Source organism: Cupressus sempervirens, chromosome 7, assembly GCF_028749045.1.
Source record: "Cupressus sempervirens isolate cs-2001-9-10 chromosome 7, ASM2874904v1, whole genome shotgun sequence".
In the NCBI taxonomy this organism is placed as follows: domain Eukaryota; kingdom Viridiplantae; phylum Streptophyta; class Pinopsida; order Cupressales; family Cupressaceae; genus Cupressus; species Cupressus sempervirens.
In genome coordinates this window covers 71,475,025-71,502,070 of record NC_143124.1, presented here as the reverse complement: position 1 = coordinate 71,502,070, position 27,046 = coordinate 71,475,025, and the positions used below count along the sequence as shown (strand labels likewise).

The window sequence follows — 27,046 nt, the reverse complement described above, 5'->3', positions numbered from 1 at the left end:
CAAATTTTTAATATTTAATTTTCAATTATGAACTTTATGATTTATAATTAAGTTATATAAACACATGTTAATATTGAATAGTATAATTTGTAACACCATTTCTTATATGCAACCTCTAGATATTTCCATTTCTCTGTCATGTTTTTGTAGCGGTCTCGTATCTCATTTCTAGTAGCATAGGTTTGTACAAACTATAGATATACACTTTAAATTCATCTATAGCTTTGTGCGATAACTGTACTTCTCATATAGCAAGTTCCCATCATGAACCTACAAATCAAATTATTAGTGAAGCTTTGAAATCTCACACAATGAACATATCCAGTACCAGTAACAGCATCTGAGCTACCATCTGTAGCAGCAGAGTAAGAAGCAAGGGTAGCAGCTTGCATACCCAGCACCATTTATTTGAAGAGCATTTGCATAACCAGCTCCACGTGCAGCATCAAGAGTAGTGGCAAAACCAGCAACTCACCTTGCATTCCTCACGAGAACTCTTCATGGGCTCCACAGCCTTGTAAGGGATATGATGTGAGCTCAAATCTATTATGTCCACTGAAGCCCCAGCAAGAGGAGATGGAATCCATGTGAACTAATAAAATATGCATGCAAACAGATAGATATAGGAAGTTCAAACCCTTCATTGTACATTGAAAAACCCAACATTGTGATGTAAAAACCCCATTTTAACCAAAACTACACTACCTATACAACTGTTTGTTTTAAGAAATAAGAATAACAATAATTGTGCCTTTCATAAAGCGAGTCCTCCAAACACAGTAAAGCCTTTGTAAACTGAGCACAAACCTACTAGTCAAATCCTCTATTGGGCTTTGAAATCTCATTCAAATGAAAGTTATGGGCTCCACCACCTTGCAAGTGCCATTATGAGAAAATGAAGGTCTTGTGAGATAGAAACTGCTATTTCAATTAAAGCCCTGTCACAAGGAGATTGAAACCCTAGCACAAAGAGATGGAAACCATTTTAACTAAAAAAATACATAAAACAGATTAAATATATGAAGGTCGAACCATTCATTGTACGTTAAAATCCAACTTCATGATGCAGAAACCACATGTTAACTACTCAAAATATACTACTAACAACATCTTTTGCAGGATAAGGAAAGGAATTCATGCTAGGAGGTTTGCACAAGAATGTAACAGTGGGTGCTATATTTTAGAGGTGTTGTCCAAATACAAAGCATCCAGTATGAGGGCATTGTATTCAGTGCACCTTGATTGATTGTGTATATACTGTTTGAAAGGCCAGCTGTCATTGATTGGGCCTAAATAGTTGTGTTTAACAATCTGATAATTTACACCACCTTAGACGACAATTGAAATAGCAAAACTAGATAGAAGGCATAACGAGACACCATCTATGCCTCTTTGATTAGAATTTCAGCTACAGCCTTCGGAATATGACTAGATATCCGAGAGTTATTCCCCTCCAATAAAACCTGTCTATCTCATAGACCAAAAGAGCCTTTTGAGGAAGTGCCAATCAATCTCCAACATCCCAACCTATTAAACTACTTCATCATAATTAATCATTCCCAAGAAATAAGCTGTACAGTTAATGCCTCGATGAGTTTGTATATGCGATTATTTCAATAATAAGATTATTACTCAAATTTTAACTACACAATGTGCACCAAAAAGGAATAAGTCTAGTCATCCCCTAATATTGGTTCACTATCCAACCAATCTCGAGAAGTTTGATTTAGGTCTACTAGTTGTACTCATCTTTCAAATATTAGTAAAAGCATATAAATAAAAAGCTGTTTTTGGCAAATATTCAAATAACTTCTGATTTCTTAATCATGTTGACAGCGAAGATTATAGTGGAAAAATGGTATTGATCCCACTCGTGAAAGTGCTTGGCTCAAGATGTCACAAGGGGTTTTATCTATCGAAACATCAATGAACCCAAAATGTCATCTAATTGAGAACTTAGAAGTCCTAGACAGATTGGTGAAATGATTGCCACTCAACAATGAGATTTACACTGAAAAGAATATAATACATATGTTTTGCTACTCCCTCTATGGATTGCATACCAGAAAAAGTTATAATGGGTAAGAAAAATAATTACTCAGAGCATGTCAAGTCTTAACAGACTCAAGGGACTAGGAATGCCAGTTTGTAAAAAATGGCTTCTTCTTGCATGGTTCTTCCTTTCGGCAGAGATTGTTTAACATAAAGTTAACAATGTCATCATTGAGAAATTTTTGTTATCGTGATCCCACATAATAGCTCTGCTTGAAAATATCATCTCTCTTCTCAAATAAGACACTCAGGGCATCAAATAAACTTAGCTATCTGGACATAATAGCCATGGAACCACACAACCCATCCTTGATATCACACAGAATGTAGCAGTGTAACTTCACTGATTAGCCAAATGAATTGCTGCCATCAAAAAGAAAAAGATCCTTTAACCGCATCTTCCACTGCCAAGAAACAGAAATAACCCCTTGTACAGAACTACACCCATAGCTGATTCCCATCTACAAAAATGTATAGGTTACAAATTGGAAGAATCCCAACTTGCATCAACTGCCACAATTATTTTCTCGTGAATCTGGGCACCACAAGAGACAATGATTCCTCTATCAAGTCCTTCTAGGTAAATCCCCTTAGAGAAATCAAGAGGAGATCCCCCAGCATCAGTCACAACGCCGCCAGCTTCTTGTATGATAAGAACTCCAGCTGCATGGTCCCATACTTTCTCTTTGTAACCAGCCCTTGCAAATTTCATAAATATCTCTGCGTCACCTCGAGCTATTGCTGCATATTTGGCCATACTATAAACACGCAGTGGACGATTTCTGAAAAATAGAACATCCATTCAGTCATTGTTAAAACCATAATTAATACACACAATAAATAAAACAAATGGCCAAGACCTAAAATAAATGTCCACTGAAAAAAAAATTCCAAAACTTAAAAACTCACCTTAGCCCTAGGCTGTGAGCAAGTCCTTCTGTGAAGGAATGGTTCGAGTTTTCTTTCTCAACGGGTTCACAGAATGTAGCCAATGCAGGATCATCAATGGATGAAACAGTGGCAGGCCTTGCTAAAGTTGACAACCCCAAATTTATGATGTCATTTACCAAAGGTTCCATCCAAGTTTGCCCACTGCCCTTCTGTGTAGATAGCACACAGCCTCTACTCCATACTCCAGAACCTGGTGAGGACAGTTTGGACATTAGTTGATAATAGTGCTGATGATGGTTAAGCCACTCCCTTCTCATTGGATAATTGGGGCAACCAAGAACTCCAAGTACCACCTCCCCATCTTCTATCATGGCGAGAGCTACTGCATATTGGTCTCCTCGTACAAAACCAAGAGTACCATCTACTGGATCTAGTACCCAGTGTCTTCCAGTTGGTCCACCTTTAGAGCTCCCCTTGTTTATAGCATTAAGAACGTCAAGTGTTTCTAGTGATTTCAGTGGCAAATCAAGCCCAAACATTGTTGATTCACTAAGGCACTCATTTACTGTGTTTACTACTCCCTGCAGTAACTCATTTCCATCCCTTCCACTGAGTGCTTCTGTATCTTCTTCAGCAATAATAGAAATATGCTCCTCCCCAAAATACTGTGACAATATCGAACTAATTACTGCTTGAACACTCCAATCTGCTTTAGGAATTGGAATGAATTAGACAAATTATAGAACACATTTGTGTTAAATCAAGACCAGAACATGTTTTCTTTGAATAAGATGTCTCTTCATGGAAAAATCAATAGCCCCTTTAACAAGTAAAACTGTAAAAGTATGAACTACATTCAAAAGCTATTCAGAATATTTTGTGATATCATGAAGTATACAACCACAGAGTACTCAAATGGAACAGTGTTTTTCGACCCAAATACTCTGAGCCTTTGAGTAATAAAGAATGCTCTGAGCCTTCCACTCAATTTGGTTCTTTCTGAATGCCTTTCTTCTCTTTTCATGTAAATTTTGTTAATATGTATTGAGGTATCTAAAACCATATTTTCTGTGTTTGATTTCTGCATTATAAGTAATTTTATTATAAGACACAGAATTTCACACGTGTATTGAATATTCCATTTCCTGCCTCCAATTTCTGCTTTTTCATTCTTCGGCTCACTACCTAGTAACTATAACAATTCTGTCAGGTTTACCCTAATTTCCATGAGAATATTATCAGTTCTTACAAATACTAGACACTCATTTTTTAGTTAGTTTTTATTCCTGGTCATTAAGTTTCTGCATATAATTCAGAGAGATATATCCATAGGCAGTTTTTTTATGAACTTAAACACGAGATGTGGGCAAGAGCAGGCAAGAAATGGATTAGTGTCAAATAAGGAAATGGACTGCGTATTAATGTGAAAATAAAAGAGTGAAACCAAATCTTATTAATTCAAAGATGTTTCAGAGTGCTTATTTATCAACATAAATATTTTTTTAAAATTAATATTACATATATTAGTTATTACCTACACCTAGGACTATGTATAATAGTGTAATATCCCCATTTAATTAACAGGGTTTATTGTGGGACCAACCAATTTTTTCAAAATTTTCCCTTCCAAGCGTAGCGTACAAGATGTCAACTGGCTGTTTTACAATATGGCAACATTTAAGTCGGGCATTGCCATCTTTCATATGATACTAAATCAAAATAAATTTCGTGTTGATGTGCTTTCTTTTGTTATGAAAGATTGAACTTTGAGTCATTCTGATTGCAAAAGTGTTGTAGACCATACGAAATGTGTTAGAAAAACTTGTTTCTGTTAAGTTTCTGCAAATTCTGTAAAGATCAGACTGAGTTACTTCTTGTAGTAATGCTGAAGATGAATCTTAATATATCAATCTATATAGGAAGTATAATAATAAGTATTATTTTATTCTGAATTTCTGTATGTCCAAGCAACTTGCATAAGGCAGTGTTATAGAGAAGCAGACTTATCAATTTTTGCGTGTTCTCTATCCTCACACTTGTCTTATATTTATAAGGTAACCAAAGGGCATGTCCCTTCAAGGGACATGACCCTATCTAGGTCGGCCCTTGATTGCCTTCCAAAATCGGCGCCTAGTATGGGAAAAGATTTAGTTAGTGATTAACTAACTAAACTTGTTCAAGATCAACCCTTAAACAAATTTCCTAAGTGAGTCGTCGATCTTGACTGAAGACTAAGCACAATCTGATCCAAATGATCTATATCATCAAACCAGGATGATTTCGAAGTTATAGAATTAACACTCCCTCTTAATTTGATAATCATACTGAGAGATAACATATCTAGCATCATCAATGGAAGATGAATAAGCATAGATTGATACTCTATATCTATCTGAATCTTTTTAAGTATGTGGTATCATTAGAACACATGATACTATGTCATATTACTATACCTGTGATATGACTTATCATTAATACTAGTGATAACAGTATTGCAAAGAATACAATATACAGGATAAAATCCAGAGAATACTTAAATTCTTCATTTATCCAGGTTGTGACTCATAGGTACTAGCATTCCCATATCACAACATGATCTTGAGTTAAGATCTACCAGAACACAGGATAAACTTCGGAGAATAATAAAAAATTTCCTTTATCCAAGTTGTGACTCATAGGCATAGAAATGTCTACATCACAAACGATCTTGAACTCATCTAGATCTGACAGTAGTTCTTTACTGTTCAACACATTATCTAAGAGATCGTCATCTCTCATAATGTCTTTTATACAAGTGTTCATTATCTCAGAGATTGTCACCTCTTAAATAATGAATACAAATGGTGAAGCCCATAGCAGTCAATAGCCTGACAATAAAAATTATTAATAATAATTTAAAGAATACAAAATGTTTCATAATTCAACCATACCAAGTCTTTTCTTGAAGTGATCTATCTTCACTCGAGAGAGAGAGAGGTTTGGTAAGAATATCTGTTGTCTGATCTGCAATACAAATGTATTCTAATTTTACAGTATTCCTGTCTACCATATCTCTAACATAATAGTAAGGAATTTCAATATGCTTGGACCTGTCATGAAAAATTGGATTCACAGAAAGTTTGATGTAACTCTGATTATCACAATGAATAATCGTAGGATTCATGGCTTGACCAAATAATCCCACAAGTAACTTTCTAAGCCAAACTGCTTCCCGAGAGGCCATTGCTGCTACAATGTATTCAGCTTCTGCAGAACTTTGTGCTACTAATGACTGTTTTCTGCATATCCATGATATCATCATTGATCCTAAACGAAAACAGCATCCTAAAGTACTTTTTCTATCCTTAACACTTCCAACCCAATCTGAGTCTGTGAATCCATGTAAATCCAAGTCAACTTTCTCATATTTGAGCCCAAGGTTAAGAGTGCCTTGTAAGTATCTCATAATGTGTTTGGCTGGAACTAGGTGAATCTCCTTTGGCTCACAAATAAACTGACTTACGGCATTAATAGCATAGCAAATATCAAGTCTTGTATTTACCAAGTATATAACGGACCCAATCATCTGTCTGTAGAGAGTAAAATCTATAAAAGGTGACTTTGTTGTTGGTTCCTTAAGTTTATGTAGATTAGTCTTCATTGGAGAAGACCTAGACCTGCAGCTCCACATTCCAAATCTCTTCAAGATATCTAATGTACACTTTCCTTGATTAAGTATGATGCTGTCAGAATTCTGCCATACTTCCAGTCCTAGGAAGTAATGAAGGAGTCCTAAATCTTTCAGTTCGAATTCTCTGATTAGATCTTTCTTGCATTGATCTATAAGATGATCATCACCTATTATTAGTAAATCATCAACATACAGTATCAAAATTACCATATCATCTTTATCCCGTTTATAATATAGATTTGGATCGGCTTCATTCTTGGAGAATCTTAAGCTGGTGAGATACTTATCAATTCTTTCATACCAAGCCCTTGGAGCCTGTTTAAGCCCGTATAGAGCTTTCTTAAGCTTGCAAACAAAAACTTTAGGGTTATGAGTTTCAAAGCCTTCAGGTTGCTCCAAATATACCTCTTCTGTAATCTTTCCATTCAAAATTTTGTTTTTACATCCATCTGATATACTTTCCATCCCTTTGGTGCTACAATAGTTAGGACTGCTATTACAGAAGTGTATCTGGCAACAGGAGCAAAAGTTTCTTCATAATCAATTCCCTCTTTCTAAGAGAATCCCCTGGCTACAAATCTGGCTTTATATTTTTCAATGCTATCGTCAGTAGCATGCTTGATTTTAAATATCCACTTAGAAGAAACAACGGATATTCCTTCAGGTCTAGGGACAATTTCCCAAACATAATTCTTAATGATGGATTGGTATTCTTTCGTCATAGCATCCTTTGAAGTTGTATGTTTAATAGCATCTGAAACATTGTTTGGTTCTGATTTAGATAAATCACTCATGTTTGCTGCATAACAAGAAAATCTTTTGGGTTTTTTGCTTTCTCTTAAGGTTCTAGATGGTGCTGTAAAGTCTTGTGCTTCCTCTACTGTCTTAATGGCCCAAAGTGGTCTTTTCTTTGGATTTTGAGTTTCCTCAAAATTAAGATCTTGAATTTCAATTTAAATTTCTTCAATGTTCTCGCTCTGAAACTCAAATTCAGTATTTTCTTCAGCACTAAGTAAGGGAGAGGGATCTTCAAAATTTAGGACTCTTTTGAATGCTAAATCTTCTTCAAATATTACATCCCTACTAAGTTCAATGTTTTTCTGACCAAGTATGAAAATCCTTTATGCTTTAGATGTTTCACTATACCCGGCAAAAATGCCTTTCCTCCCAGAGGGTTCTAACTTGGTTTGTTTTTCTTTAAGAACATGTATATATACAAGGCACCCAAAAATCCTAAGATGACTTATATTGGGTCTAACCTTAGTAAAAACTTCTTCGGGAGTTTTATCTTTAAGGTAGGAGTGAGGACTCCTATTTTGAATATAGACAACAGTACAAGAGGCTTCTGCCCAAAGATAATATTCTAAATTTTGATCAAATATCATAGCTCTTGCAGCTTCTATAATTGTTCTATTTTTCCTTTCTGCTACCCCGTTTTGTTGAGGGTTATAAGGAACGGTATACTCCCTCTTAATTCCTGTTTCTTTACAAAACTCTTTAAAGAAATCTGAAGTATATTCCCTTCCATTATCAGTCATAAGAATTTTAATTTTATGTCCTGATAAGTTTTCAATTAAGATTTTGAACTCTTTAAATCTTTTAAGAATTTCTTTTGATTCTTTACACTTTAAGAAGTAAATCCAAGTTTTCCTAGAAAAGTCATCTATAAAGAGTATATAGTACCAGAATCCTCCAAGAGAAGGAACATACATAGGTCCACATAAATCTGAGTGGATTAATTCCAAAACATTGTTAGTTTTTCTAGTGCTATCATGAAATTGACTTTTGGTGTTCTTACCCAAAGCGAATCCTTTGCAAATGCTTGAATGATCTTTATTTAACTTAGGCAAACTAGTAACCATCTTCTCCATAGTTGATAAGGTTTTCAAATTTAGATGTCCTAACCTTCTGTGCCATATTTCGTTTATATCAGCAGCTTCGTGAATTAAGGCTTGAATAGGTCGACTAGCTTTTGTATTTAATTCATACAAGTATCCCTTTCTTTGACCAATCAACTTTAATTTCTTAAATGAAGAGTTTTTAGACCAGGTCAATACTTTACCATCCATGAATGCAACATTATGTCCATCATCTTCAAGTGTTGTAACCGAGATTAGATTCCTTTTTATTCTTGGTACATAGAGTACTCCTTTGAGATGTAGAGAACTACCCGACTTCAGTTTCAAAGTGCAATTCCCAATTCCTTTGACTGAATGAGCGGAATTATCACCGATGGTAACTTTGCCATCAACTTCTTCAAATATAGAGTCTAGTGCTTCTTTGTATCCTATAATATGTCGAGATGATCCATTATCAATCACCCATGCCTTGCTTGATACTTCATTTGATAGTGCCGACTACAATACATGATTCTCAGGATCACAGTTATCTTCTTTCTTAGTAATGTTTGTACAGTTTACTTGCTGTTTAGAATTCTCGGGGCAATTAGATCTGTAGTGTCCAAACTTTTCGCATTTGAAGCATTTTACTTTGAAATTTGAATAGATCTTTCTTAGGTTTGTCATTCTTTTGATTACCCTTCTTCTTCTTGAAATGCTTCTTCTTACCTTTATAGGAATTTATGTTGAGAACATGAAGTTCTTCGTCTTCAGTTTTCAACTTTCAACTTTCCCCCTTCTTAAGTTTTTTGGATTCTTCCTGAAGACAATCTTCCTTAAGTTTATTGAAGTTAGGAAGATTGTCTCTAGCACTTACTCCTTGTGCGAATGTTTCCCATGAATCTGGTAATCCATCTATAGCCATCAGTGTTAGTTCCGTGTCATCAATTATGGTTCCTATATTTGCAAGTTCATCTCTTAGAGTGGCAACCCTTAGGAAGTAAAAATTCATCGATTTTCCTTTCTTTATTTGTATATGATTTAGTTGCATTTTTAGTGCGAGGACTCTAGTTGCATTGTTAACCTCATATGCATTTAATAATGCATTCATCATATTAAATGTTGTTTGATGTTTCATTAGCATGGGTACTATTTCATTTTTCACTCCATCTAATATGATCTGCACGGCTTTCTTGTTTCCTTTACTCCAAATAGTTTTATTAGGTTCAACAGCAGGTTGCTTGGATGCTGAATCAACAAATTGTTTTACATCATTTTCTTCAAAAATCATCATGATTCTGAATTTCCAAGCATCGAAGTGTTCTTTCCCATCAAACCTATCCTCGGGTCTAATTGTGTATGTCATTGAAGATAGAAGAATGATGCTAGATATATTAAGTCTGATTGTTTAATTTCCAAAGCCTAGGTTCGACTACCGGAGCTCTAATATGTAAAGTTTCTGCAAATTCTGTAAAGATTAGACTGAGTTACTTCTTGTAGAAATGCTGAAGATGGATCTTAATATATCGATCTATCTAGGAAGTATAATAATAAGTATTATTATATTCTGAATTTCTGTATGTCCAAGCAACTCGCATAAGGCAGTGTTATAGAGAAGCCGACTTATCAATTTTTGTGTGTTCTCTATCCTCACACTTGTCTTATATTTATAAGGTAACCAAAGGGCATGTCCCTTCAAGGGACATGACCCTATCTAGGTCAGCCCTTTATTGTCTTCCAAAATCAGCGCCTAGTATGGGAAAAGATTTAGTTAGTGATTAACTAACTAAACTTATTCAAGATCAAACCTTGAACAAATTTCCTAAGTGAGTCGTCGATCTCGACTTAAGACTAAGCAGGATCAGATCCGAATGATCTGTATCATCAGACCAGGATGATTTCGATGTCATAGAATTAACAGTTTCTCCAACAAGTTTTTAAAAATGGATCCAAGTCATTATATTTTCTTGTTGATTCCACAGCTCCAATATATTCCACTTCTGACAATGAGAGAGTTGGAACTAACTGCTCTACTTCAAAAAAGATGATAATGATCTCAAAACAATCAGGAAACTTGAAGCAGATATCCCTTCTTCCAAGTCACCTACATGGCCTGATCTCAATATCCCACTGATTGAATCTTGAACGTTGGAGTATACAGCCTACCGTATGAAGTCCCATAAAGAATCAAACGAATCACTTGTTCCTACCGTTGGAGTATATAGCCTACCGTATGAGGTCCCATAAAGAATCAAACGAATCTCTTGTTCCTACCCAAAGAGAGGAGTCCAACAATAAAATAAAATCTTACCTTCTTGTTGCATAAAAAGAAAGTTCCAAAACGTTATCTATGTTTACTTGAATCTACAAATGCTATAAAATCACCTAAGCTCAATTTCAAACTTTGCTCCATAGAAATACTGAGAGGTTTAAACTTATCAATTCAACTTTGTTAAGAATTTCACTCATGTATTTTTGTTGGGTGATCGAGATATTCTTGGATTTTTTTGAATTGCTTCACTTCACGAATAGAAATAAAGGCATTCCAAATCAGTCATTTCAAACCATTTCTTTTTCACTCCTTTTATTGTTGTCAGGTAATTTTCACTGTTACTTGTTATGAACACATCATCCACAAATACAACCAAGAATACAAATGTTCTATCAAGCTTTTTGTCAAAAAGAGCTACATTTTCAAATTATTAAAAATACATCCTCAAGAGGTACTTGGTGTGCTTTTCATACCAAACTCTTGGAGCTTGTTCCAAACATACAGAATCTTTACCACTTTGCACACCTTTTTTTCTTATTTTCAACTGCAAAACCTTTTGGTTGAGACATTATCACTTTTTTCATATAAACATTTAGAAAAGCACATCAATCTAATGGATTTTCCAGTTCCACGTACCTTGTCCTGCTAAAATAAATAAAATACAAACATCCACTATAGGTACAGAGACTTGTTCATAGTTGATGCCTTATTTCTAAGCATACCCTTTTGCAAGAAGACTCGCTTTATGTTTGTCAAGTGAGCCACCTATTTACTTCTAGGATGTGCAATGAAGTGAAGTAAATAGAATTATACATATCGGATTGAATTGTATAAGAACACAATGAGGTAACATACTAAAAGATATACAGCAAATTTGGGATAAAGAACTTCCACACTGCAATCCATTGTCCCCACACTAAGATTAAGTTTTTAAACTTGCTGATGGTTGCTAAGGAATTCCCAACCATCAATAACTGCCCAAAACTAATTTAATTAACTAACAAGTCATAACAGTATTTCTTGATTGTCTAATATAACTAAACTAAACTATTATTTAGCAATCAAAATCATCCCCACCCAAAAAAAAAATCATCTTCTAGTCTATAAAAAATAGACAACATTATTAAGACTAAAGCGTTGGATGAGAAAATGTCCTGGGTTGTTGGGACAAAGGAGGTGGAGTTGAGTGTTGAGAAACAGCCTTATGCAATTTGTAAACCTACATTGTTTTCTGCTTCAATTAATAGTTGTCAGGAGTTCTGTTTCACTAAAAAATTTACCATTTGAACAACTTCCAGTACTTGAGATTTGGCCTTTTCATTAGCAAGTTTCAATTTAGCGATTTCCTGTTCCTATCAGCTATTTGTTTATGTCAATTCACAATACCTTTAATATTACGAGCAAGTGCATTCCCATTGCTTCAATTAAAAGGTTGCCAGGAGTTCTCCTTCCCTCAAAATTTTTAACATCACCTTTTCATTAACAAGTTTCAACTTAGCAATTTAGCTATTCTTATCAGCCATCTGTTCGTAACTATCCACAATATCTTTGTTTTTTTGAGCAAGTGCTTTCTCATTTTTACCACCTTTATTTTCTGACTCAGTGAGAAGAGTTTGTTGGGCAAGCTATGCTTGGAACCAGACTTTCAGTATCTAGCTCTTTAACTTTTGAGAGATGCATGTGTCCTTGTCAAGATGCTGCGATGTTTTTGTGGGCATCTATTTCACTTTGTAATATGAGGTATAAAGAGAAAAATTTAGAATCAATGGAGTACAGAGCTTCCAAATACCATTCCGTCCTCCAAACAAAGGGACTATAAGTGTGGGATGCCAAGTGTCTTGTCTTAGGTGTCTCAATGATGGTCTCCCATGAGAGAGAAATCCTAGTGAGTTCATGGCACTCAACCTCAATAAATCATAGAATCTGTCAAGCTTTGTGTGTAGGACCAAGGAAATATGAGTATTTTCCAATTTCAAGCCATATACACTTGCTCATAATACATGTCATTGGCTCAAAATCTTCTATGCAACATTGCATAGTTCCCAATGGATTGATAAGATCAGGTTTAGAGAGTTGTATTGTGTGGCTTTCACACCATCGTCCCATTGCAAATGGGGACCCCCTGCTCTAGCGGGAGTAGTAGTCTTAGCTGGACTCAGCTGGTCTTAGCTGGTCACAATTTTCAAGTCTCTTAGAGATGAGTTTGGGAAAATTTGGCTTGCTGGCTAGTCAAGTCAGTCAGGGAATGTGAGCAAGAGCTAAGCTAAGCTGGTCAATGGTATACAGAAGAAATCAAGGGATTTGTGATAAAATGAGTTAGAACCTTTTGAAAATCCTGTTCCAATTTCAATTTCATTTTAGAAGATCAAAAAAACTTAGCAGAGATAACACTGATGGAGGCATGTTAACTCCTGAAATTTGGCTATGTCTAGAATTTTTTTTTAAACTCCCAAAATCTATATTTTTTATTATAACTGCTATGAACTTGAAACCACTCTCAAACATCATGACAATATTTATATAAAATATAACTTATATTTTAATTGTTATGTTTTATATAATATAATCCATTTCGCCTTCCGAGTTGAAGAAATTCAATTGAAGAATCAGGAGTTTAACTTGCAAAATAAAAAATCCTGAGTAGGTCGAAATTTGACCATGTCTCAAGACTTCAAATCTCAACACTAGGTCGGAAAATTTTTGGCCTGTTTTAGGTGAATTATAAGAGTCCAAATGAAGCAAAATCCAGATGCAAGTTGATGAAAGGATAATGGAATGAAATAATAAGATGATTCAAGGTGGAAATGGTGATTTTATAAATGCAAATTCATGCCAAAAACCCAATAAAATCTAATGGAAATGGGAAAAGATTATCAAAATAAAAGACAGAAGTTGGAAGATCCAATTGAATAGATAAATATTTGAGGATTTACAAAATCCAATGAAGGAAATGATAATCCTGAGAAGAGGTCCAAATCCGACCACCTCTCAGGATTGCTAATCCTGACCACCATCAGATTTCTGCCCCCTTCACCTTTCAAAATCTCGACTCATGCCAAATTCTGCCCAAGAAAGCTAGTAGGCTTGAGGTCAAATCAGTAGAGGCTGATGAAAACTCTAGCCTTGGACCAAAGAAAATTCATGATAAATGTGCATGTTGCCTCCTTATATTGATGAGAACCCCTGATCAAGTTGGTTTAGTAGGAGAAAAGGGTAATTTACAGCAAATCTAGATGCATTTTCATATCATGTAAGCTTTCAGATTTCCTTCATTTCGTTTATACTTATCCATTTTGTGAGCTTAATGCAATTTTTCTTATAATTTTACAAGGTAACTATGAAGGAGAGAGGATTGAATCAAGATTCACTCATTGCTAAGAAGAAATTTGTGACAAACCTTCAATATTGCATAAATTTTTTGTTGGAGGGAAAGCATGGTGTCATAGGTCTTGACATACTTTCTACCAAACCTATTTGCTTCTTCAAGAGTTCCAACAACCTGTTTCTTTGCTTCTTACCCTATCAATCCTATTCCTTTTGATTCATCCATTGATTCACTAGAAAACAAGTGCTTGATCAACTTGTTGGATGGGGTCATCAAATGCCAAATGTAATCCTTCAATTGCTTGACCTCTTCCTCTAACTATTCCTCTTTGCTACTTCCATATCTAATCTAGCCTTGATTGTATCAATAATTCCATAAAATTATTCTACTTCATGTCCTCTTCTAGTTTCTCCCAAGTCATAGTCTACAATATCAGGCTTTTGGAAGGATGTCTTCTCTTTTCTTATCAACTCTTGGAATGGCAACTTGAGCTATGCAAGACCTTGAAATTGTTGGTCCACATAATACTAGATTTACTAAGAGGAAAGGGTGAATCAATGTATTACTAGTAAGTTCAAACTTTTACCTTTTACCTGTTTATTGACATTCTTTCTTGTGCCCTAATCAGTTACCAGATGAATAACACGACATTCAAGACAGAAAGGTAATAACACATAGCACCAATTTATCTCGTGGAACCCCAATTAGGGTGAAAACAATAGTTGTGAAATGATGCTCACAAAGCTTGCACCCTTCTAGAGTGCGTCTAGTTAAGAGCTCATCCTTGTTAGAAGATTACAATGACACTGTCAGGTGCCACCCAATTAAGGGATTTGAGAGAGACTTGTCCGAGTCTTTACCCGATTAAAGGTAGTCTAGTTAAAGGACTTAGAACACAAGTGAATGTGTTACCCAGTTAAAGGATTTTATAAAGACTTGTTAGAGTCCACCCTCGACGGGATTTGTTGTTGTAATTGCAAGAGAATAATAGGAAGATTGAGTTGTGAAAGATAGCTGCCTATCTTAGTTTGACTGAAATCTCCTTTAAGCTCATAAACCAGTCTACAACATGCTTGGCTCTCCTCAGCTTTGCAACTCAAACTTGACCACTTTTGTGTTTGGCTTTCCTTAGCTTCACCACTCCTCTTCATTGTATTTTGGCTCCCTATCTTTACTCAACATACATCACTTCAACTTTCAATACCTTCACCTTTTCTCTTTCACTTTTTCTCCTGTGATTGCAATCAGTCTAGCCCTATGGCATTCCTTCTTCTCAAATGTGCAATCCAACTTGTACGTACAAAATGGAATGACTATATAGGATCCTTGTTAACTCACCTTCAAACCCTAATCTAAGAATTCAAATTTTCATATTGTAGTCTTTGTTGTGCATGTTCTCCTTCCTCTGTCTTGTGCCATTTTTACTAGTGTGTATTAGGTGTAATTTCTAACATGGAGGTCACGGGTTTCTTGTGACTCATGTCTTCTCGCTGGGAACAATTCAAATTTGAATTCACCCACCTATCTTCTTGTTAGTGCTTGATGTGAAAACTCCCTCTTCTTTCTCTGAGGGGTTAGATAATTTTCACCTACCTTTGTGATTTACCCAGTCACAGGTTTCCTACCTTGACCTTGATGCCTTCTCATCTTGTCTGCTTGACAACCAGTCTCCACTTCCTATTCAATTGTCCTAACTTCTCAATATTGACTTTCACTTAGCCCATTTTGTCTTGAAGATCATTTATCTTCACCTGTCCTACTTTCACCACACGCCAGTCTTCTTCTTAACTGGTATGCATTAGTGTCCTTTGTCTTACTTGTTCTTTTCCCATACCAATTGACACTTCAATTCTTCTTTGACATTAATGACAAAATTGCTATAACCGGTCTCATCGGCAAGCTCCACCAGTCATCGATTCTTACTCTTTTGCCATTTATGCCAACAAAAATGTCCCTTATGATTTTTGAGAGCTTATTGTTGACATTTTTTCTTTATTGTTGTCATTTTTTTCACAATCGCTTCCACACTATCAACTGGCTACCTTTGAACCATTTTGTTTCCTTCATCCTCTCTTAACCATGGAGGTGTAATGCATTCTCCTAGTTCATCATCTTGATTTCTATATTCTCCTTCTTGATCTTCATTTTAGAATGCCTTGACCATATCTTTGTCGATACCACCATCCATAATGCCAACCTCACCCTCTTCAAGAATGTCATCAATATCAATAACATTATGTTGCTCAACTTAGAGGCCTTCAACCCTTTGGGGAGAAGAATCCACCTCTTGAAATTGTTGACCCATGGGGGTATAGTCAGAACTATGACTTTTACTAGCTTCAAATTCAATCTCAACATAAAATGGCACTTCATTCTCTATTGTAGTTGTTACATTCCCTTGCCTTGAGGAAGTATTATCTGCTCAACAAGAATTCCCTAATTTTGCCTCTTTTGTAGTGTTTCTTGGCCTCAAGCTTCTTTCCTTTTTGTACACTTTGTGAAGCCTTGTACCTTTTCTTTTCTTGTTGCCTTGACTTTCTGATCTATTACTAACTTCCTATGGCCCTCCAGATGGATTCTTCTTTGGGCTCCTCCACATCTTTCATTAATACATATGTCAAGGGAATCCCCCTTGCATGTGATTTTCCATCTGTTTATCCAACCATGCTTTTGAGTGAATGTTGTAACTAATACAATCACCACATCAAAGCTTCTTGCATCTTTCTCACGCCAATCTATTGCACGAAGAGAATCTCCCTTGGTTGTTACATAATCATCTTGAATGTACTTTCCATCATCGTCAAGTTCGTCTGGGATTTGAGTCCACTTGAATGCTCTAATCAACTCCACCAACAATTAAGAAAACAATCTTCTCTTTATTTCATAGTCGTGAACTACATATGCCCAATGATCCTCTAAGTGTGCTTGATGCTTGTACCGAAACCCATAAGCTCTCTTTATGTAATTATGAGATCAAAGTTTGTTCTAGCATTTAGTAAAATCCCACAATTAGTTTGTCCCACACATGCTTGTACCCGGTCCCATAAGCTCTCTTTATTTAATAATGTAGATCAAAGTTTGTTCTAGCATTGAGTAAAATCCAACAATTATTTTGTCCCAAAAGATTTCACAATTTGGTCGTTTATCGTTTTTACAAAACTCAATTTCATTTGCCAGAGCTGAGATTTATTCCACAACAAACATTTAATAACATAGTAAACACATGTATTTTCTAGAAAATATAATAAGATCATCATGCACTTGTACAATAGATTGAAGACTATAAAGTCACTTCAAATGCCAATTGCCTATTGCCCTGGGATTGCACTCATGCTTGCTTGCCAGATAACGTGTTTGGTTTGTTGATGTTTGTCTCTGCGGAAGACTCTTTGGGAGATGATTACATAAATAAGTAATTACTAATTGGACTTTGGCCTTATATTTAACAATGACTTTCTCTATCAATAAACAGATAGTCTATATGTTAAGAATTATGAGTAAGTTGTGGAGACAAGACGTTAACCAATTATCAATTACAAGTTGGAGAATAATCATGATGGAGAGACGCGATTAAGACAGCTAGTTATACAAACTGGCTTGCATTATAGTGATTAGTAATTGATATCAAGAGAAGTGGTTAAGAGACAAAACCAAGAGACACGTTCGTTGGAGAAGATATTTATATTATAGAAGATTGATCACCTAAGACCCACCGAACACATTAATATATTTCAGATTGATATATACGTAGGTATGTCTATACTATTGAATCAAGAACAAGTTGTTGAGTAACAAAGTAAGAAGACAAAATCTAAGTTGTCAGTTCGGGTTCGGGAACGGATTTGGATTCAGATAAAGGTACATGGGTTCGAGCGGAAAAAGAAATTCATTTGGGTTTGTGGGGGGTTTATGAGTGATATACATATATAGAGTATTATGGTTACATTCATGGAACTACCCTCTTTGATCTAGAAAATAATGAAGATTCCATATTAGATTTAATAAAATATGTACATAGAACTTCAAATTTGAAAAAGATTTTCCAGAAGCAAGTATGATCTTCAAAATAGCAGAAGGATACACCCAAAATCCGGTTAAATTCCAAACCAGGAACTCAGAAGAAAAAGGCAATTGTAACCCTAATCCCTATCCCAAACATCATTTAAACAGTCAGATATGTTATCTTTTGAATGTAGCCGAAGAAGGAGAAATAGTGGAAGAAGTTGCAAAACAATTAAAGGAAGAAAACAATCCTTTGAATGAATGTATAGATAATTCACATAAGATGAATAAGTTAAATCAGAATATAAATGATGAGGAATCTCCTAAAGAGGTCAATGCTATAATCCCTCTTGATATTAAAAAAATTGAAGATAACATCAATAAGTTGGAACAATGCAAACTATTTTTACAATAGGAAATGTCCATTGAAGAAGTCAGAGAAAATCTAGGCACATATTGACAGCTGATTAAGGACATCATCCTTATTCACAACGATATTGTCGATCGACTAATCTTTTTGGAAAACACCAGTGTTCCAGGGACACATCCCCCGTATATTTTCAGTCGTCTCGTCCCAAAAACATCTCGGAGACTTGGGGACACCTAGGAGACTTTGACTTTGACTTCTAAAACAAATTAGACTTTTACTCTCAAAGTAACACAAATTTGGCATATGAATTTTGTTGATTCTTATACTTTAAAGTTCTATCATGTATAAGTACATGCTTTATCCATGTTTTCATATAAATATTTTAAATTTCTCTATATATTTTAATTTTCCCTATTGTTATATAGCCATCCCCACCTGTCCCCAAAATTGGCAAAAACATTTGCCATCCCGGAAACCTGTCCCTTGTCGTCCCCATCCCAGAAACTCGGGGGAACATAGGAAAACACCCATAATAACCAACAACAATACAAACTTGCAACCTGATAGCCCGACACAAACCAATATGGAGTCAACTAGCCAACCTCTTGTGACTAACAATTTAAGTGATACTACAGGCATGGAAAAATTAAGTATTACTCATATAACCTTTGGAGAATATACCAGCAATGCCGTTATAGAACCAACAATTCAAGGATCCCTAGAAGTAAATACAATAGATTCTACAATCAGAAAAACAGAGTTGAATAAAACTATATCACAAACAGAAGATAAAGAATTGACTTTAGAAAAAGAAGAAACTAACATTAATCTAAACAATTTAACCTCAATTAACAATACATCCCCAAACAAACAGAATTATGTAACCCAATTAGAAATAGAGCAGCATATTGAGAACGATCATTCCAAGGAACACAATTTAGTTTCTAAAAGAAAAAGAAAAAGTCTAAACAAGTACCTTACTCAAATTTTTGGCAAACCCCAGTACAAGAAACTAATTTAACAGTATATCATGACATGTCTGATGAGGAAGACCCAGAAGATGATACTACAGAGCTATTAAACAAAATAATATCAGCACAAAGTAAAGCTGGGGTAGCAAATATCCCAAACATTTCATTGGATTTCAACAACCAAATAATCAACTTCGAAGCTGACAAAACATACCTCTCCGAGAAAACTGTACCTAAATTAATCGATCAAGAGGAAAAAGAAAAAACTGTAGATAATAATGAGGAAGATATTGCAGCTTTCAATAGCACTCTAACCAAGCCTTAAACATAGAAATGATGGAAGACGAGAATTCTTAGAAGGGGAAACAAGATCAAATGCAATTTAGTATCTCAGAAAATGTTCTTGGTCTAGCAACTACTAGAGAAGGATTAAAACCTAATATTCCAAAAGAGCATAAAAAGAGAGGAAGAGAATCTTTGAGGGAACTTAGAAGCTTAGCATGAAGTGAAGAAAACCAAGCAAAAATTACAAGATTATTTCAAGCAGGGAAGGGGAAGTACCTTCCAAAGAAGCAATGAAGTTCACAACGGGAAATGTTTGGGGCATGAATCCCCTTGACAAACAAAGATTAATAAAAAGATACTTATGACTCTTTGATTCAGAAGTGATTATCATCCAAGAAACCAAATTAAGTAATATCGAATCAGACAAATTAAAGAATAAATTAGGAATATGGCAGTCAGATTGGGTAGAGTCCACTGGGGCTTCAAGAGGCCTAGCTATAATATGGGATCCTTGGAAAGTGTCATATGAATCAGTAACTAAGTTACTAAACACAACAATTGAATGTCTTGTAGCATTAAAAGTATTAATTCTAATCTAAAAATTATCCTATCCAATGTTTAAGGCCCTTTACCAAATGACCAAAAGAGAACAGTGTGGGCAGAATTGAGTAACCATCTAATCTTAAATCGAAACAAAAACCATATTTTAGGAGACTTCAATGCAATATTAGAGTGTACAGAAAATTAGGAAGCTATACTCATTACTCATTTATCCCAATCGCAAAAAGACTTTTCGCATTGGGTTGTTAACAATAACCTCCTTGACATCAAAATCAATAATGGAAATTATACCTGGAATAATAAAAGAGCAGGTTTTAGTCAGATTGCGGAACGATTAGATAGGTTCCCCTTCAAAGGTGACTTAAGATCATTTGACTTTACCATGGATTCGGAGATACTTATCTAGTTCTGACCACTTCTCTGTAAGATTAGAGATTAAGGAGCCAGAAAAACCCATAAGCAATCCTTTTAGAATAGAAAACTTGTGGTTTCAGGATAAATCATATTTAGAATTGATTAAAGAATGGTGGAATGAAATAGCTATGAAGGCTCTCAAAGCTTAAATTCGTCACAGAGGAAATTATAGAATGGAACAAAGAAAAACTTTTGGGGACAGTTTTGAAGAAAAACGTAAAATACAGCAGGAACTTTCAGATCTAAATGCTCTTGTAATCCAAAATGGCATGAACACTGAAAGTTACCATAAAGAAAAAGAATTAATGGCCAAGCATCAAGAAATATTATCCAAGAAAAATCACATGAAACCTAGTTGGCAGAAGGGGATAGGAACACCAAATTCTTTCACAATAGCGCCAAACAAAGGAGATCTATTAATAGAATCACTATAATCAAAGACACTAATAATAACTGGGTTAACGAACCTCAAGATATAGTAACAGAGTTCGTTAATTATTTCAAAAACATTTACAATGATATCAATGGTTCCAATTTACATGCTGAACAAAATATGTTGTCTAATATTCCAAAACTTATATCAGCAAATGATAATAAAATATTAAACAGAAAATTCACCTTTAAAGAAATAGAAGAGGTAGTTTTTCAAATGCATCAGACAGAGCTCCTGTTCCAGATGGTTTCAATACAAATTTCTACCAGAAATGTTGGCATATCGTAGACAAAGATTAATTTGAAGTTGTAGAAGCGACACACAACTCTGGAACTCTACTCTCGGAAATTAATAATACATTTATAACCCTTGTACTCAAAAAATCGGACTGTACAAAATTGGGAGACTTCAGGGCGATAGCTCTTTGTAATACCATATACAAAATATTTTCTAAAGCACTAGCAAATAGATTAAAGTTGTTGTTACCTAAACTTATTTCAGAAGAACAAACAAGATTCGTTCCTAACAGATTTATACTGGAAGGTATTATTATCATTCAAGAAATTATTCATACAACCCCAATTAATAAGAAACCAAGTATGCTAATCAAGATTAATATCCAAAAAGCATACGATAAAGTAAATTGGAGATTCCTATGTAAATGAGTGGAGGCTTTTGGTTTCTCCAAGTAGTGGATCAATCTTATTTTTAATTGCATATGTACTCCCAAACTCTCCATCATGATGAATGGTAACCCAGAAGGGCTCTTCCAAATATCCCAAGATATACGACAGGGAGAACCAATTTCCCCCTTTTTGTTTGTAATCATGGCAGAAGCACTAGGCAGGACAATTCACAAATCTCATCAAGAAGGTAGGATTCAAGGCATTAAGATTTCAAAAAACACAGAGAATGTTACTCACCAGCAGTTTGCTGATGACATTATTCTTCCGGGGCACTAGCTCTTGCAGCGAGGCTTCACTCTTCAAAGAAATCTTACAAATTTATATGGAAGCTTCAGGCCAAAAAGTAAATCCCAACAAATCAGAAATCTTTTTTATTAATACTAAACCTGAAACTGAAATGGAAATATGTACAATATTAAGCTTCAACAAAGGCAACTTCCCTTGTAAATACCTTGGTATTCAACTAGATAAAGGTAATAAGAGTAATAACCTTTGGGCTCCAATAATTGATAAGATACATTCCAAAATGGATAGTTGGAAAGGGAAATGGCTCTCTAATGCCGGAAGAATGCCAATGATTAATCAGTTCTCGCATCTATTCTGATTTATCAGATATCTATAGTACCCTTACCTACTAGTGTTTGTAAGAAAATTGATTCTGAAATCCGGAACTTCTACTAGCAAGGGACCTCAGAACAAAAGAAAGTTCCATTACTCAAATGGGAAAACAGTTTCAAACCTAAAGAAAAAGGGGTTCTTGATATCAAAAACTTGGTGGCCCAAAACTTAGCCTTGGAAGCCAAACTACGTTGGAATCGGCTTAAGGATCCTTCAAGGAAATGGGCCAACATTCTCTTAGATAATTATGCGCTTGACGCAAATCCTATCAACATCTTTAGAAGCCAAAATCACCCTAATGGATCAAGAATATGGAAATTCACTCTCTCATGCAAAGAATTTATAAACAATAAATTATCTTGGGATATTGGAGACGTTTAAGAAGTTCTTTTTTGGGAAGACTCCTAGGGTGGCTACCCTCCCCTTCAAACATATCCCATTGACCCGCTCATCCTGAAATACACATAAACACGCTTGGGGAGAGGAGCTATATCATTATATAGAGAAGGACAAGGATTCCCCCACAGTAGGATGGAAATGGAGATCTGTCAATGATGTGAGTCTTTCAGAGGAACAAAAAAGGACCTATTGGAGCTATATCAATAATACTAATTATGAGGCTAAAGAGGGATATAAAATAGCAATCAATCATTTGGACTTACATAACTCTGATTACCAAATTCAACTATGTTGGCATAATGCTTGTTTACCCAAAGCAAGTAATTTTCTCTGGGCAGCCATGCAAAAGCACTTATTAACTGCAGACTGGTTTCTAAAAGCATGCTACGAAGGCCCGTCTAGATGCATTTTATGTAAACAAGACTCGGAATCTGTCAATTATATTCTTGTCAACTGTCCCTTCGCTCTTAAATGTTGGAAATTGGTATGCCAAAAACTGAATAGGGCATCTGCTTTTCCTTTAGGGATCAAGGATTTCCATCACCAGTGGCCTACCAAATTTTCCTACAACCTTTACAAAGGCATTTGGTTTGTGATTCCCTCTATAGTTTCTTGGGAGTTATGGAAAGAGCGCAATAGAAGGTTATTTCAAAATAAAGCCATGTTAATTGAATCTCTTTGGAATGAAATTGAGGCAAGTAGTGTTGAAACTATGAATAACAGACTTAGGAGAGTGAATCACTTTGAGTCTTCATTTACGCTTTGGGATGAATTCATTTGAAAGAATTGGAATGGTCTGATCATTCCTCTCCAATTTGGGAAAGTAGGGATATCTAGCAAAGAAGCTAGATTATTATGTAAATGGGAACCACCCAGAAAAGGATGGCATAAATTAAATTTCGATGGAGCCTCAAGATGCAATCCCGGCAAAGTTGGTATTGAAAGTATTATTCATAACAAGGAGAGTCAGGTTATAGTAAGATCTCTAAACCATTAAATGATGCCACAAACAATTTGGCTGAGATTATGACTCTCACTGATGGCCGAGATTATGACTCTCACTGAAGCCCTTAACCTTTGGAAACATCTTGGGATCAAAAAACTATTGTGGAAGGAGATTCTCAAATTATTATCAATGCAAGTAGAACAGGCAAAACACTAAATTAGAAGCTAAACTCAATGCTAGAAAAGCCCATTCAATTAATTAAGTATTTCACAAAAACTGACTTTAAGCATATATATAGGGAAGACAACAAAAAATTTGATGAAATTGCAGACTTAGGAATTGACGGCATAAACACCATAGAATGTCACAAAGAACTCATATGTTAAAAATTCATAAGAATGATTTATTTTATTTTTTGCAAATGTAATGTTCTTCTCAGCAAATATACACTAATCACTATTATTCCATGCCCAGACAAATAATCAATAATACTAAGCGATATAGAGTTAAAATATAATGAATTCTTGAACAAATAACTGTACTATTATTAATTTATTACTAACTATGTAATCATAAATAGCAATATTGCATCAATAGATACTAATAAAGATCTTAGTCAAAGCTTGAGTTACAGGATTGCAGGTATAAATATTGGAGTCTTTATGAGCAACTTCAGATAAAACTCTTCAATATTCTCTAGATCAAAAAAGTTGTGCACAAATTTTATTTTCTTTTAAAAATGTAAGGGCAAAATCGGAGATACCTATCTAATCTCTTATCTCCGATGTCTTATTGAGATGGGAAACTTTAAAAAGTCTTGGCCCTCAGGCCTATTGTTGATCAAAAAGAAAATAGTGATAAATGTTTAATAGTTTATGAGAGAGCCAAAATGAGAGAGAAAATGAGAAATTAAATGTGTTTTATGTGTTCTAATAGACTCCTTTTAGGGTTAGAAGAAAAAATAAATAAGTAAATATTATTTAATTTGCTTTTAGGTCACTTTTTGGGCCCATGGGCTGTGGGTTCTCACGAGTCCCTGGCATTGCCCGAGGCCCTACAAAAAACCCCCGAGTCCATAGCGGGTCCGCACCACAGATAGTGGATCCGAGTGGGTTTGTGTTTCCACAAACCTGCTCGTACACACAATCTATGCTGCAAACCCTGCGTGGACCTACTACGGGCCCAGCCCGAATCTCAACCCATGACAAACCTGGACCCGGCTAGCAAGGTCCAAACCCTGCAACTTGGAACAAAATATTAAGAAATTGAGTTGTTGATACACTGAACATTATATAGATTGGTATTCACATTACAAGAAAATCGATTGTATAGGCAGATACATATTTATATAGAGATAAATCAAAACAATATATATATATATATATACTCATTGTAAATTATAGCATATGCAGCAATCAAGACATATTGTATTGATCACATCGATACGTACTTGTGCAAGCAAATAGATGCACAAGTTTGATGAATTATTGTGAAGATTGGGCTAGTATTGACTAAATTGTATCAAACTTCTACTCTTCATATATATATATATATATATATATATATATATATATATATATATATATATATATATATATATATATATATATATATATATATATATATATATATGTTGTTGTTGTTGTTGTTATTGTAAGGTTTTTCTACCTCGAGGAGGGTTTTCCAAGGATAATTTTGTGTCTTATTGCTTTAAATTTGTTGATTTCTGCTTAAACATCTCTAATGATAAAAGAAACATGGTATAAAAGCGGGTCTAAGAAAAGATCTAATCAGATTTCTTTAAGCAATCAAGCAATCCAGGGAAGAACTTTGACAAAAAACTTGTACAATTAAGAAGATGGCGAACAGTGTCAAGGTGGAAAATAGGCTTGATGGAGCCTCAAGCTTCAACTCTTGGAAACCTAGGGTACTCATTTTGTTGGAAACTACAATTGGAACAACTGTTATGTTGTCATTGATGTCAAACCTCACTGGTAAGACATTTACTAACAGCGTAGGGTGCCATATCAGTTGATTGATGAAGAGGATTTGAAAAGAGAGATAACTAGATGAACTAGTGAAGTTGTTGAGTAAAGAGGAGTAAGTATGTTGAAAGTAAAATGGGCACTTGATCAGTTAGTCTTTGACAAGATAATGTGTTGTTTGATCATTAAATGAAGTAAAGAAGTCAATTGAGTTGAAGTGTGAAAGAGATGTTTAAAGGAAGACAAGAAGTCGAGTAAAACACTAAGCTTGATCAAGTCCCAGTTTTACAAGGTCAATAAAGCAAAAGATTAAGGAACTTAAGAGATAGATGAGCAAAACAAGTATTAGCCAAGTGACAGTTGCGACTGAGTAAGATGAAGAAGAAAATGTAGTAGCAACCGAGTGATAGTGAAGACCGAGCGAGATAGTGTAAACCGAGCAAGACAGAACAATAGAGACCGAGCTACCTATTGTGAGGTTCTCACACCATCGCCCCAAATTCTTTGGGGACCCCCTTTTTTTTCGCCTTGGCAAATTTTTGGGTTGTCCAAAAAAAATTTTGAGTTTTGAAAATTTCACGCCTTGGACACCTTCAAGCCAGTGGGAGAGACCTAGCTTATTTTCACCCGGCTTCGCTTGATTTTCCAGAGCAACCAATTTCATCCTTAGGCCGAACAATTTTAAAGAACAACATTTGGCAGGATAAAATTGTAAATTTGTACTTAGATGTTTTCTTTTGAAAATCCGAATATAACTATGTAAATTTGAATATCTTTCAAAAGGGAAAATTTTGTTAGATTTAGGTTTTGGGAAATCTTAATTTTTCTTTGGTGAAAATTTTAATTTTGTTAAAATAAGGCTAAATTGCAAAAAATCGATTTTTGGGTCTAGAGGCAATTTTATTTTATTTTTGTCAAAAAAACTTAAATGGCATAGCAAAATCGATTTGGTGGAAAATTGCAAAAAAAAAATTGGCTTTAATTGGATTAATTTGCCTTGAAAACTTTTTACCCTTAATGAATTTGGTAATTTAATATTGAAAAAATGGCTTTTGCTTAGCCAAAATCCAATTTTAATGACGTAATAATTACTAAATCCTCATTAAATGGAAATATTTAACACCCTCAAGGCATTATTTAATTTCTTTTTGCAATTTGGAGCTAAATGGCAATTTAAAAGTGCAATTTTCCTTTTGGGCAAAATTAAATTTTAAGCTAAGTATTTAATTATGGGCCATGACTTTGATTTAATTTTGGTTTTTTCTCTCCTCCAAGACCAAGTCGGCCAGCTTAGAGGGAGTGGAAATTGGGTATAAGAGGAGGCCTCT

The 27,046-nt window shown here is 34.9% G+C and overlaps 1 protein-coding gene across 2 annotated transcripts in view; it reads right to left on the bottom strand.

The window, feature by feature from the left end:
• Nucleotides 1-1,787: 1,787 nt before the first annotated feature.
• HL (HAL2-like protein) overlaps nucleotides 1,788-27,046 on the bottom strand; it is a 57,469-nt gene continuing 32,210 nt past the window's right edge. For both annotated transcript variants that reach the window (XM_089790701.1, XM_089790704.1), the window contains 2 exons: nucleotides 2,962-3,649; nucleotides 1,788-2,834 (listed from right to left, as the gene is read on the bottom strand). In XM_089790701.1, the coding sequence (XP_089646827.1) occupies nucleotides 2,531-2,834; nucleotides 2,962-3,649 (992 nt within the window). In that variant the 3' untranslated portion in view covers nucleotides 1,788-2,530. The remainder of the gene's footprint in view (nucleotides 2,835-2,961; nucleotides 3,650-27,046) is intronic.